General features: G+C 35.6%; 1 protein-coding gene across 6 annotated transcripts in view; it reads left to right on the top strand.

Moving 5' to 3' along the window:
- ARHGAP12 (Rho GTPase activating protein 12) overlaps positions 1 to 15,265 on the top strand; it is a 189,685-nt gene that overhangs the window by 155,449 nt on the left and 18,971 nt on the right. For all 6 annotated transcript variants that reach the window (XM_080657364.1, XM_080657363.1, XM_080657366.1 and 3 more), the window contains one exon: positions 6,441 to 6,522. In XM_080657364.1, coding sequence (XP_080513490.1) covers positions 6,441 to 6,522 — 82 coding nt within the window. The remainder of the gene's footprint in view (positions 1 to 6,440; positions 6,523 to 15,265) is intronic.

The raw sequence follows: 15,265 nt of genomic DNA, 5'->3' as shown, positions 1-15,265 counted from the left end.
TTATTAAAAATTTTTTAATAAGTAATAAATGCACATGACAGAAATCAAAGGCATGCACAATATTTAATCAAAAGTCAGTCACCCAGCCATCAGTTTCTCTCCCTAGAGGCAACCAGCTAAATCTAATGAAATGTAGTATTCTCTTCAGAGATAGAATATATATATTTGTATGTGCATAGATTAATTTTTAAATACAATCTTTTGACAGTTTATCTTGGATATGATTTCATTTTATTGCATGCAGAGCTGCCACATTGTTTGTGACTGCTGCATAGTTACATATTGTATCACAGTTCATTTAACTATTTGTTATTTGCAAGTATGTAAATATGCCTATCTATTGGTAGGCATTTAGGATGTTTACATTTTTTTGCTATTACAAACAAAATTATACCTAGTATCTTGCATAGTTTATTTTGTAAGTATATAAGTAGGCCTGTAGAATAAATTTTATAAAAGTGGAATTGCTAGGCCATATTCAATGGTCATCTTCATAGTGTTCCAAATTATTCTCTAAAGCATTGAATTAGTCCATACTTCTCAGTAGCAGTGGATTTCTCCACACCTTTGCAGTTTAATATGTTGTCAAATTCTTTGATCTTTGCTAATAGAAATTAGAGAGAAAATGGTATTTTTTATTTGTCTTTGTGTGTGTGGGATAGAGTGTCATAAGTCATTTGTATTTTTGTTGTTGAATTGTCAGTTCCTACCCTTGTTTTTCTATTGAGTTGTTGGCTTGTTTGGTTGATGTCTTTGTAAGCCAAGTTGCATTTTCTCCAGTTTTTAAAAATTTGTAAAATGTTATGATTTTATAATCCAAATGAGATCAGTCTGTTGTTTAAGAAAGCATTTAAAATCTACATGTAGTTGAATTTTCAAATCTATGTGGATGAGCAATCAAATCTATGCTTATATTGAACTGTCTTTGTCCAATATTAGTACTTGGAAGTTTTTAGTGCTTGAAAATAGTGTTACAAATACTGCAACTATCTGTTCTTTAAACTGTTCTTCAGTACAAATCACTTGTAAATTTGGTCTCTATTTTTCTCTTTCTCTCTTTTGACTGTATTTAGTAAAAATAATTATTTGGCCACTTGGTTTTTATTGTTGTTTTAACTGTGATAGTCTTATAGGTTTTCTACTTTTTTGGGGAATACTTTTGTTGATTTATATTTTCCTAAGAATATCATCCATTTTCCTATCAAATTTACATAGAGTTGAACAAAATAGTCTTTGCATTTCCAATATATTAGTGGTCCTCATATATTTTGATCTGAGGAACCTTTTAAACTCTTAAAAATCATTAATTACTGCAAAGAACTTACATTCTTATAGTTTATTGTTACTTACTGTGAGGAATTAAAACACAATTTAAGAATATTTATTAACTTTTAAAGCTAATAACCTGTTACATGTTAACATGGAGAACATTTTTATGAAGAAAACCCCCTGTATTTTCCAATACATAGAAAATTTCCATGAGAAGCATTACATTGTTATACATTTTTACAAATCTTTAATATCTGGCTTAATGGAAAATAGCTAGATTTTCATCTCTGCTTGTAGTCAGTTAGCTGTGACATATTATTTTGGTTGAAGTATATGAAGAAAATCTTTCTTTACACAGATAAAGTTGAAAAAGGGAAAAATATTTTAATAGCCTTTTCAGATTATTGTGCATATTATTTCTCTTGCACTGAAACTCCACAAAGGTTAGTTTCATTGAATACTGAAAAATCATCAGTGAACTTCTCATACTTAATTACATGAAAATCCATGGGTCTGTGTTGCATTTTGAATGAATCTTTACCTGTGCATAATTTTGTAGCGTCTTGTCGGTCATTTGGAAAATACTTGTTTAAGTTTACTGATTTCAAATGTTGACACTTTATTTTATTATATTAAAGAATCACAAATCATAATAGTCACTAAGTAATGGAAAATTGACAACTTCATAGAAGCAGATATGCCAAGTTTTCCAAAATCTTTCTTTTTGAAACTTTAGTTTTTTATTGTCAACAAATGTGTGTTATGTGCCATTGAGTCAGCTCCGACTCCTAGCCACCAAGGATGAATGAGTGATAGTCATCATGTCCTGTTCTCTACAGCCTTGTTCAGCTCCTGTATACTCATGCCTATGGCTTTTATGGAGTCAGTCCATTTCATATTTTGTCTTCCCTTACCTGTGGTCTTCTATTTTTTCCAGCATTTTTGTCTTTTCCAAAGGACCCTGTCTTCTCATGGTGTGCTTGAAGTAGGACAGTTTTAGTTTTGCGATTTTTGCCTCCAGCAATGTCTGAGGCTTAATTTGCTCTAGGATCCACTTGTTCATCTTTCTGGTGGTCCAGGGTATGCTTAGAGCTCTTCTTCAACACCATGTTTCAAGTGAATCACTTTTTTCCTCTCAGCCTTCTTCACTGTTCCACTTTCACATCAGTACATAGTATTTGGAAATATGAGGGTGTGGATGACCTTAATCTTGGTCTCTAATGACACATCCTTGCTCTTCGTGATCTTTCATAATTCTTCATTTGCTGCCCTTCCAAGTCTCAGCCTTCTTTTCATTTCTTGGCTGCAGTCTCCATTGGAATTGATGACTGAACCAAGGTAAGCAAAATCTTTAACAATATCAATATCTTCATTGTCTAGGTTAAAGGTGTATATTTCTTCTGTAGTCATGATTTTTGTCTTTTTAATGTTCAAATGCAGTCCTGCTTTGGCATTTTCTTCTTTTCATCAGAAGTTTCAAGTCATTGCTACCTTCCACAAGTAATATGGTGTCATCTGCATATCTTAAGTTACTGATATCTTAAGTCATTGATATTTCTTTCACCAATTTTCACTCCTTCCTCTGAATCTAGTCCAGTTCTTTGTATGATATGTTGTATGTACAAATTAAACAAATAGGGAAATGAAATGCTCCCTGGTCTGACACCTTTGCCATAGGAAACCATTCTGTCTCCATATTCTGTGACAGCAACTTCCTGTCCATAGTACAGGTTACACATTAGGACAGTCAAGTGCTGAGGCATGCCAGTTGCTTTCAGAGCAACCCAGAGCTTTTCATGATGGTCACAAAGACTTTACTGTAGTCTACAAAACATAGACTAACCTTTTTCTGAAATTCTTTGTGACACTCCAGTATCCAGTGAATGCTCACAATTAGATCTTGAGTGCTACTTTTTTTTTCCTGAATCTACCTTTGTACATCTAACAAGTCAATAAACACTATTATTTATTGTCTTTGAAATGAAAGATTTATTTTTCAGATCTTCATTTATTTTTGAGGTAATGTTTACTTGCCAGATAATCAAGTCTAAATAACCAGAGTGTCCACATCAGTCGTTTTTGGGGTTTTTTTCCTGGCAAAAATTGGGTACCATGAAAAAAAAAAATGATTAATTCTGCTTGCAACTCATTCACAGAAGTGCTTTAGTCCTTGAAGCAACTATTGTTTTTTTTTTTTTAAATATATTTTATTGATTTCTTACAGAGAGGAAGGGAGAGGGATAGAGAGCCAGAAACATCGATGAGAGAGAAACATCGATCAGCTGCCTCCTGCACACCCCCCACTGGGGATGTGCCTGCAACCAAGGTACACGCCCTTGACCGGAATCGAACCCGGGACCCTTCAGTCCGCAGGCCGACGCTCTATCCACTGAGCCAAACCGGTTTCGGCGCAACTATTGTTAATTGTGCTAAAATTTCAGTATTTGTTCTCATATATATTTATTACTTCTATAGTATTTTTATTTAAATATAGTTTATTTGAAGTGGAAATATATTTTACTATTTTTCAAAGTAGGGAATCAGTAGATATTATCTAAGAACAGAGATTGAACATTAAAAAATTATAAATAAAAATAAATTATTACAAAATATTTTAAGACATCCATACAAAATAGTAAAATAAAGTAAAAATAAAATGATGACAGAACAAGCACCAAACATATCTATCATATCACAATTTCAACAAATGTAAATCAACTATACTCATTTATTGAAAGTAGAAGGTGCTCTGGCTGAAGCACAGATTAAAACTCAACTAAACATTATATATAAAAGAGACATCTAAAAATGATTCACAAAAGTAAAAAAAAAAAAAAGGCTTTTCAAAGATATGCAAAGATGAGGAATAAGGATCTTAATACCAGATGAGTTCAATTCAGGCTAAAAGCATGAAGCATCACAAAGATTAATACTTTCAAATGATAAAGCACTGTGAATAAATCCACTATGAATCTTAATCATTAAGAACAGCCATTCACCAAATGCATTCAGATCCATAGGCAAAAAGAACAGGAAATAAAAAGATAAATAGATAGAAACTTAGATGTAGTAAACTTTTTTTCCTAATTTTTTTATGGTTGACACCATTACAGATATCCTCCATCTCCCCTAAACTTTTTTTGAAATTTAAAGTATTTGTCTTCTCCCCCCTGTTTTATTGAGAAATAATTGCCATACATCACTGTATTAAGTTTAAGGCATACAGCAAGATGGTTTGGTTTACATATATTGTGAAATGTTTACCATAATAGGTTCAGCTAACATCCATCTTCTCATATAGATACAATAAACAGAAAAGAAAAAGGGAAAATATTTTCTCTCAATGATGAGAAATAGTAAGATTTACTCATAGTTATCATGTTGTACATTTTATGCCTAGTGCTTACTTATATTATTACTGTGAGTTTGTATCTTTGACCACCTTCCTCCCCCTACCTTCTGCCTCTTTTTCTATGAGGTTTTGTTTTGTTTTTAAAATTCCACACATAAGTGAGATTATATAGTATTTGTCTTTCTCTGTTTGACTTATTTCACTTAGCATAATGCCTTCAAGGTCCATCCATATTGTCACAGATGACAGGATTTCCTTTTCTTTTTTATGGTTGAATAATATGCCATTATATGTATATATACCACAACTTCTTTATTCATTCATCCATCAGAGAACACTTAGGTTGTTATCTTGTCTGGGCCATTGTAAATTATGCTGCTATGAACATGAAGGAGCAAATATCTTTTCGAGTTAGTGCTTTTGTTTCTTTTGGATATATGCCCAGAAGTGGAATTGCTGGGTCATAAAGTAATTCTATATTTAATTTTTTGAGGAACCTCCATACTGTTTTGCATAGTGGCTGCGCCAATTTACAATCCCACCAGCAGTGCACAAGGCTTCTTTTTCTCCACATCATTTGTTACTTCTTGTCTTTTTGATGATGGCCATTTAACAGGTCTGAGGTGATAACGCATTGTGGTTTTAATTTGCAATTTTCCTAATGACTAGTTGAGCATCTTTTCATGTGCCTATTAGCTTTTAGTATATCTTCTTTGAAGAAATGTCTATTCAGGTCTTTTACCCATTTTTTTTTTTTCCCATTGGGTTATATGGGCTTTTGCTGTTATGTGAGTTCTTTATACATTTTGGATATTAACCCATTATCAGGTATCTGGTTTGTAAACTTTTTCCCCATTCTGTAGGTTGTCTTTCACTTTGTTAATAGTTTCTTTCACTATGCAGAGCTTTTTAGTTCGATGTAGTCCCACTTTTTTATTTTGTTGCTTGTGCTTTAAATGTCATATTTTTAAAAATTATTACCAAGACTCAAGTCAGGGAGCTTTATTCTATGTTTTTGTCTAGAAGGTTTATGGTTTTAGTTCCTATATTTAGGTCTTTCATCTATTTTGAGTGAATTTTTGTGAGTAGTGTAAGTTACGGATTTAGCTTCATTCTTTTAAGTGTGAATATTCAAGTATCCCAGCATCATTTATTGAAAATTACCTTTTTCCATTAAGTATTGTTGTCAAATATTAGTTGACTAAGTAGTAGTGAACTTTATTTCCCTTTTCTTAACCCTTGAAGTTTAAGTAGATATAAAAGGAAATGAAATAATAATGTAGGTCTGATTGATAGATATTAAATTCTACACTCTGAAAATGGAGAATAAACCTTTTTTTGAGTGCCTGTAGCGTTTCCACAAAACTGGCCACATGTTTGGCTGTAAGGTAAGTTTTAATAAATTTCTGTAGTAGACATATTTAACATTTTACTTTAGCCTGCCAGTGATTGAATTCCCTTATAAGGTAAACATTGGTTACCTCTGAAGTACGGATTGAATGAGAATAAATGAGTTTTCCTTTATATATTTCTATATTCAGAGTCCTGGAAAAGTACCCTGTAAGCATAATTAGGTATATACTTATTCTGACGAACTATATCTCTAACTTCATTTATTTTGGGGCTTTTATGGTCAGGTTGGGATAATGAAATGATTGTAATTTTCATTAGCTTTATATCCCTAATAAAAACAATTAGAGTGTCAATAATGACTGTAAATTTGAACAACATTGATAACCACTAAATAGTGTTTCATTTTTAAAGTTTGGTTGTAAAAACTAGGGAATTGAACTTTGATTGGTCATCTTTATAATTACAGAAAGAATTGGTTGTCTTCTTGGGCCGTGTTGCAGGGTTCATCTTTACTCTTTACCAAAACTCAAGGAAGTAGCACAAGTTGGGTAGGTATTTCTTCTCTTTGGGGGCTTTATACATTCAAAATATGTTGATAGTATTGTACCTGAAGTTCATGAAGTATTCCATGGTCCTTCTAGCTATGGCTAATGTGAAAAAAAAAGTAAATAAAAAAGATTAAATACTGCCATTTGCGAACAACATGGATACACCTTGAAAATATCATGGTAAGTGAAATAAGTCTGATGGAAAAAGTCAGGAACCATATGATTTCATTCACATGGTGGATATAAAACAGAAAGCAACAAACAAACAAATTAGACAAATAAACAAAAACTCATAGACCCAGACAGCAGTTTGATGGTTATCAGAGGGAAAGGGAGGTGGGGGGAGGTGGAAGAGGATAAAGGGGGCCAAATGTATGGTGACAGAAGGAGACTTGACTTTGGGTGGTGAAGACACTGCAGTATATAGATGATGTCTTAAAATCAACAAATTCTGTTTTATCCATTGAACTGAAAGGTGGGCTTACTATTTAGGCATGATAGAACAAATACATTTCTTGATTCATGTTCAGGATGTTAAAGCTCTCCTCTATTTGTGACTCTGCTATTTCAAGTATTTAGTCAGAAAATAAGTAGTAATGTGCCAAGCTCCACCTTGAACTGACCCCTAGATACTAGTCAGTGATTCAGGTGTCCACGTCCTTATATAATGTCAGCCAGCTTTTAGAAGAGAAAGAAATGTCACCATTACTTGTAGCATTTTGAAACTTTTTGTATATTTGAGTGTTTACTATTATTACTCCTCAGTTATTTGTAGTACAAATTCTAAAAAGTGTATTTGTGACATAATATCTAATACTTTTTGAATGCTTAATATACATTAGGTACAATTAATTGCAATTGCAGAAACATAGTTTAAAATTCTCTGATTTAGCCAGTATTGAAATTGTAGAATTCTTAATGAATTTTTAACTGTGGAGATTCACTATTTGAATTTTTGCCTTTACATGAAATTTTATTAATATTAGTAATCATTTCATATCGGTATAATTAAGTAAAGTACAATCACACTGTGTTTTATAGTCTCAGTAAAAGCTAAACAGATGTGGAATATGATAAAATGCTTGATAATATAGTGATTTTTAATTTTTTATTTTACTTTATTTTTAATTAATTTTTATTGTTGAGATTATTACAGATGTCCCTCTTCCTCCTAACCCCCATAGCTCCCCTCCACCTGGTTCCCACCCCACCCCACCCCAGGCCTTTGCCGCCCTATTGTCTGTGTTCATATGTCCATAGGTAATGCATACATGCATATAAGATCTTTGTCTAATCTCTTCCCGCACCCCCAACACCCACTTCCGTCTGAGAATCGTCAGTCTGTTCCATTTCCATGCCCCTGATTCTGTTCCATTCAGCAGTTAATTCTGTTCATCAGATTTTTTATTTATTTGATTTTTAGATTCACTTGTTCATAGATATGGATTTGTTGTCACTTTGTTCATATTTTTTATCTTTACCTTTTCCTTCTTCTTTCTCTTCTTAAAGAATACCTTTCAGCATCTATACTAATAAAAGCGTAATATGCTAATTAGACTGGACGTCCTTCTGGGCAACCTTCCAGACAAAGCCAGGCTGTGAGGGAAGCCTGGGTCCCCGGTGCCTGCTGGCAGCCGGAGGGAAGCCCAGGTCCCGGGTGCCAGAGGGAAGCCGGTGCCGGTAGCCAGGAGAAGGAAGGCCTACTCTTGCATGAATTTCATGCATCGGGCTTCTAGTTTCATATAATAGTGATTTGGCAGTGATGAACTCCTTTAGCTTTTTCTTGTCTGTGAAGCTCTTTATCTGACCTTCAATTCTAAATGATAGCTTTGCTGGGTAGAGTGATCTTGGTTGTAGATACTTGCTATTCATCACTTTGAATATTTCTTGCCACTCCCTTCTGGCCTGCATAGTTTCTGTTGAGAAATCAGCTGACAGTTGTATGGGTACTCCCTTGTAGGTAACTAACTGTTTCTCTCTTGCTGCTTTCAAGATTCTCTCTTTGTCTTTTGCCCTTGGCATTTTATTTTATTTTTTCTATTTTGATGTAAAGTTTTTATTTTGATAAAAACTATACTCCTTACAATATAAGCTTTTGGAAAATTTATTCAAAGGAAATCAGTTAGTACATTTGCCAAATGTGACCATTTTATACTGTGATGACTTTTTTTTTCTTTCTTATTTAACTGAATGTTTATTTTTATTTATTTTTTTAACATTTTTTAAAAATAAATCTTTATTCAGATTATTACAATTGTTTCTCCTTTTCCCTCCCATAGCTCCCCTCCACCCAGTTCCCACCCCACCTTCTGCCCTTACCTCCCCCCCACTGTCCTCATCCTTGGGTGTATGATTTTTGTCCAGTCTCTTCCTGAACCCCCCATACCCCTTTTCCCCTGAGAATTATCAGTCCACTCCCTTTCTATGCCCCTGATTCTATTATATTCACCAGATTATTCTGTTCCTCAGGTTTTTAATTCACTTGATTTTTAGGTTCACTTGTTGATAGATATGTAGTTGTTGTTCATAATTTTTATCTTTACTTTTTTCTTCTTCCTCTTCTTTAAGAATACCTTTCAGCATTTCATATAATACTGTTTGGTGGTGATGAACTCCTTTAGCTTTTTCTTATCTGTGAAGCTCTTTATCTGCCCTTCAATTCTGAATGATAGCTTTGCTGGGTAGAGTAATCTTGGTTGTAGGTTCTTGCTGTTCATCACTTTGAAAATTTCTTGCCACTCCCGTCTGGCCTGCATAGTTTCTGTTGAGAAATCAGCTGACAATCGTATGGGTACTCCCTTGTAGGTAACTAACTGTTTTTCTTTTGCTGCTTTTAATATTCTCTCTTTGTCTTTTGCTCTTGGCATTTTAATTATGATGTGTCTTGGTGTGGTCCTCTTTGGATTCCTTTTGTTTGGGGTTCTGTGCGCTTCTTGGACTTGTAAGTCTATTTCTTTCACCAGGTGGGGGAAGTTTTCTGTCATTATTTCTTCAAATAGGTTTTCAGTATCTTGCTCTCTCTCTTCTTCTGGCACCCCCATAATTCTGATGTTGGTATGCTTGAAGTTGTCCCAGAGTCTTCTTACACTATCTTCAACTTTTTGGATTTTTTTTTCTTTTTGCTTTTTCGGTTGAGTGTTTTTTGCTTCTTTGTATTTCAATTCTTTGACTTGATTCTTGTGTTCCTTTGGTCTGTTGTTGGGTCTCTGTATAATATTTTTTATTTCAGTCAGTGTATGTTTAATTTCTAGTTGGTCCTTTTTCATATCTTCAAGGGTCTCGTTATATTTATTGGCCTTTTCTAGGATATTCTTGAAAAGCCTTATAACCGTGGTTTTGAATTCTATATCCAGTCATTTGTTTTCCTCCATTTCTTTCGTTTGTGATCTGTTTCTTTGACGCCACATTTTCACTGATTTCCTGAGTGAGTAGGGTAGATTTGTGTGCTAGGTTTCCAATATGGCCCAGTGGGTCAGCCTCCCCAGTTAACCTGAGGTGGACACTCTTGGTGCACCCCTTTGTGGACTGTGTGTACAACCTTGTTGTAGTTAAGTCTTGATTGTTGTTGGTATCACTGGGAGGAATTGACTTCCAGGCCAGTTGGCTGTAAGGATCAGCTGTGTCTATGCTGGGAGAAGTTCGGTGTTGGAGACAGCCTTATAGGATTAGACTTGCCAAATTGCAATAGCCTCTGTGCTCAGCTTGGATGGGGTGGAGTCTCAGGGCAGAGGAGACAGTCTTGGCTTCCATTCAGCCTTGCCCTTGTGCGCGTGCGCACCTGCAGACCTCTGCCTTCCTCAGCTCCTGAGTCTCCACCCGAGAATCCAGATTCCCCCCACAAGAGCATGGGTCCCCAGGGGCTCGCCTGGAACTGGGGTTCAGTGCAGTCAGGAGCTTCTGATTCCCTTCCACTAGGGAAAGCCTGTGGCAACCTCCGCAGCCTTTGTGCGTACTGGCATGCGCGCACCTGCAGACCTCTGCCTTCCCCAGCTCCCGAGTCTGCCCGAGAGTCCAGATTCCCCCCTGTAAGAGCGCGGGTCCCCAGGGGCTCGCCTGGAACTGGGGTTCAGTGCTGTCAGAATTGGGGTTCAGTGCAGTCAGGAGCTTCAGACTCCCTTCTGCTAGGGAAAGCCTGTGGCAACCTCCGCAGCCTTTGTGCACACTGGCGTGCGCTCCTCCGGAACCCTGCCTGCCGGGGCTCCCCCGTGTCTCCGAGTCTCCAGGTGCCTTTCTCTCTACCTCACAGTCCAGACTTCCCCTGTATGAGCCTGGGTCCACGGGGTTTCGCCCAGGACTGGGGTTCAGTGCAGTCAGAACTGGGCTTCAGTGCAGTCGGGGGCTTTCTTCCCCCTTCCGCTAGAGAAAGTCAGCCAGGCTCTCAGCCGCCCTTCCCTCTGCGCGCACAAAGACCCTTTGCCGTACCTCCAATTCTCTGTGAGCTTTTCTCTTTCCTTCTAGTTGTAGAATTTTCACTCAGCCAGCTTCCCTGTGGTTCTGGATGGTGTCCGTTCTGTTTTATAGTTGTAGTTTTGAAATTGTTGTGCGAGGCAGCAGTTTAGGTGCTTACCTATGCCGCCATCTTGGTTTCTCTCTGCCCTTGGCATTTTAATTATAATGTGTCTTGGTGTGGTCCTCTTTGGATTCCTCTTGTTTGGGGTTCTCTGCGCTTCCTGGACTTGTAAGTCTATTTCTTTCACCATTTTGGGGAAGTTTTCTGTCATTATTTCTTCAAATAGGTTTTCAATATCTTGCCCTCTCTCTTCTTCTGGTACCCCTATAATTCGGATGTTGGTAAGCTTGAAGTTGTTCCAGAGGCTCCTTACACTATCTTCATATTTTTGGATTCTTTTTGCTTTTTGCTTTTCCAGTTGGGTGTTTTTTGCTTCTTCGTATTTGAAATCTTTGACTTGATTCTTGGGATTCTCTAGTCTGCTGTTGGATCTCTGTATATTATTCTTTATTTCAGTCAGTGTATGCTTAATTTCTAATTGGTCCTTTTTCATATCCTTGAGGGTCTCACTAAATTTCTCAGAGGTTTCTAGAAGATTCTTGAGTAACCTTGTAACTTGTTTTGAACTCTATATCTTGTAGTTTGCTTTCCTCCATTTCTTTCATCTGTGACATGTTTCTTTGTCTCTGCATTTTGGCTGCTTCCCTGTGTTGATAGGGTGGATTTGTGTGCTAGGTGTCCTATAGGGCCCAGTGGCTCAGCCTCCCCAGTCACCTGAGGTAGACGTTCTTGGTGCACCCCTTTGTGGGCTCTGTGCACAGTCTTGTTGTAGCTAAGCCTTGATTGCTGTTGGTATCACTGGGAGGAATTGACCTCCAGACCAATTGGCAGCCTCCACAGAGGCGATCTCCCTCCCTATTAAAAAAGCAGCACAGCTGGGTGCCAGACCAGCCCATTCTGCACCTCCTACTAGTCTCAAATTGTTTTCTTCTTTACCTCTTTACTTGTAGTACTTCCATTCAGCCAGCTTTCCGGCGGTTCTGGATGATAGTTTTCTGTATTTTAGTTGCAATTTTGATGTTGTTGTGGGAGGCAGCAAGTGCAGACATTTACCTATGCCACTATTTTGGTTCTTTTTTCATTTTCATTTGATGACAAATTTTAAAAAATCTCAAGATAGCCTTGCTTTTTCCTTCCCATATATAACACATACTAAGGGACTGAAAACTAATTTTTAAATGGCTTAAGTAAAAGCAAGTAAGATTATTCAAATAAAAAGTGTATGTATGTGTATGATGTGTTTTGGCATATACAATATTCATAAATATTAAAAATTGATTAAATATGGAGGGTGTTTCTTTTTTGTTGCCATTTATATTAGTTATTGGTTAATTCCTCCTGTGTTTTATCTTGCAAAAATCAGCCAAGAGGATGTGAGGGACATCTGGCTGCGACATCTGTTAACCCCATTGTTCGCCAGGGTTGAATCGGCTGATCTGGCTGGCTAGGTGGTGTCCCCCTCCTCCCTCACCTATCCATGTTCGTTCCTCCAGTAGCTACGCACTTCCCCTCCCCCCACAGGAGAGGACTGGTCTTTGGTTAAGGGTATGCAAGTAGCTGCGCTCTCCTACTAGAACCTCTAAACAAGCTCTCAAAAATCAGTAAATACAATATGTATCTGACATTTTCTTTCTTTTGTAGACAAAAGCTATCACATTATGTATGCTTTTATATTTTGCTTCTTTTTTTCTCTCAGCAATATATATTGGAAATCACTCAGCCCATAAAAATCTCCTTTAATCTTTTTTAGGGTTACATAATATTTCATTATGTAGATGTTCCATAATTTTTTCTAAGGATGGACATTTAGATTGTTTCCTAATTTTTCTATTACAGAATGCCATTTAAGATGCTTCTTAATTAACTCTATAATAATGATTACTCAAAAAGGATTTAAAAGAATCCTACTTTTGTTTTTCTGTTCAGTCACCAGTTAGATCTGTTGTAGGTAAAATGTATGCTGATTATACAGTGATTTCCCTGAGGATGAGATGCTAATGCTATCATATAAGCTAAAAGGACAAAAATCAGCTATAATAAAAATTGTCCTTGTGCATCTCTTTGGAAGATGGTATATTAGAACTCAGTCTGTAGCACAGCCAGTTTTTCCTTTAATTTTGGAAGAAATGGCTTTTCCTTCAGTTGCGTTTGAATGGTTTATGATAAGGGGTTATGTTATAGAAGTATGGTTCTTTAAAAATTAGATCAACACAGTGCATAAACCTAAACCAAGATCTATTTGAGGAAGTCGTCAATTCAAATTTTATACTTACTCCACTGCATATACTTATTGATGAGTAAAGTCACCCATACTATTTGAAGTTAAGTTTCTTAAAAATCATTCATGCTTTTTATTTATTTTTGGTTCCATGGATAGCTAAAATTGAGTAAATGGAAGTGTACATATGTGGCATGCAACTCCACTGTATAAGATACATTTTGCATAGCTGTTGTGTCATCCAAAAATCCAGTGAGATTTTCCTTCTCCATAAGGATAGATACATTCCACTAGTTTTCTGGAAAATATTAGTTATTTACTGGTTTGTTATATCAGTAATGTAAATGACACTTGCTTTTTCCTTATCTCATTTTTTTCAACAGACATAAAAACCTGCTATGTTCTGGGCTGTGTTAAATTTTGAGGTTTTGGTCCCTGTCTTCATAGCTTACATTATAATGGGGAAAATCAACACATGCACAGTTATAATACAGTGTGTCATATGCTCCCTGTCAGATAGCATTCATCATATACCTTGAGTATTTTAAAAAATTTTCACATAATATTGGTACATGTTCAAATTTATTTATACATGATTTCAAATTTCTAAAAATAGTCACTTTGGGACAGATAATTCTTTGTTGTGGGGGCTGTCCTATGCATTATAAGGTGATTAGCAGATGATAGTAGCATCTATCCCTCCTGTTGTGCCAACTAAAAATGTCAAAATCATCTCTATTTGAGAACTACTTTCCTAGAGGAAGGGGAAGGCAGCTTAGATGGTAGGGTCATCTAAGAAGACTTAGAAAGGGGTACCAGAGGATATTGCCCAGCAGATCACAAGGAGGAAGCTCAGATGACTTCTCTATTATCCTTCAAGTTCTTTGTCGTGATTTTAGCTAACACAGGCCTGTTTAACGTATAATGCTTTATTAATCACTAATCTTAAAAATAAAACATGAATTTATGTAATAACAACATCAGAAATATTCTGAGATAAAATTAGAGCTTTTGTAAAAGTATTTGGAAGTTCAGCTTTGCTTGTTGTGTCTACTTGTAGAATTGTGTTTTTGTCTTACCTGTTTCCATTATGCTTTTCTCTTGTGTGTTGTTTTGCCATTGTGCCATGTTATGACATCATCATTTTCTTCCCTTTTTCACCAAGTCATTTTGCCATCAGGGCTCAGTCTCTGAGCTCTTACATTCTCTGCTTTCTTAGAAAAATTCTGTCAGTCTTCGGCCTGCTGTCACATATGTAAAATCTGATCCTGTCTCAGCTGTCACTGTTATGTGTTGTTATTGCATACCCTTTGCCACAGTAATTTTATTTTCTTTGCTATGAATGCATTGGAGGGATTGATTACAGTAGAGAAAAGTGAGACTGGATTTTGAAAAAGAAAGTATAACAAACAAGATGTTGCCAACTATATATTGAATGCATCTTTCTAGCATTCGATGCCATGTTATTGAATTTATAGTTGTTTACTTTATCTTATTTGGTTAGTTATTTATATCTTAACTTATATGCAGCAAACTATCTACAGAGCATGTAATAAATTAAATGGATTTTTATCATTTTGTTAAATGTGTATACTTAAGTTTTAATAACTTTTGAGATTTATTATTTTTGCTCAGAAACTTCTCTATGCCCATTGTAACTTTATGGTTAATTAAATGTCTTTTGAATGACAAACTGTATGTAAGAAGGCCAAGAATTTATAGAATAGTTAAAAATCTTATTATTATTTTTATTTCACTAATAAAAATCCTATATAATATCCTAAATTTTGTTTTGTTATAACAAGTACTTATTTAAGTCCACGTTGCTAGCTGCAAAAACGGAATAAAAGGAAAAAGATGAAGTTGAACCATTTATTAAATGTGAAACTACTGACATTATGAATAATGAATAAATTATGACAAGGTTGGTAATATCTATTTCCAATGGCAAATATAATTTGACTTGAAAATATTTTAGCAAATGAAATTTCCTGTAACAAATCTTTCTGACTTTA

This window comes from Plecotus auritus (genome assembly GCF_963455305.1).
Source record: "Plecotus auritus genome assembly, chromosome: 1".
NCBI classification, from domain to species: Eukaryota; Metazoa; Chordata; class Mammalia; order Chiroptera; family Vespertilionidae; genus Plecotus; species Plecotus auritus.
This window is presented reverse-complemented; position numbering and strand designations above follow the sequence as displayed.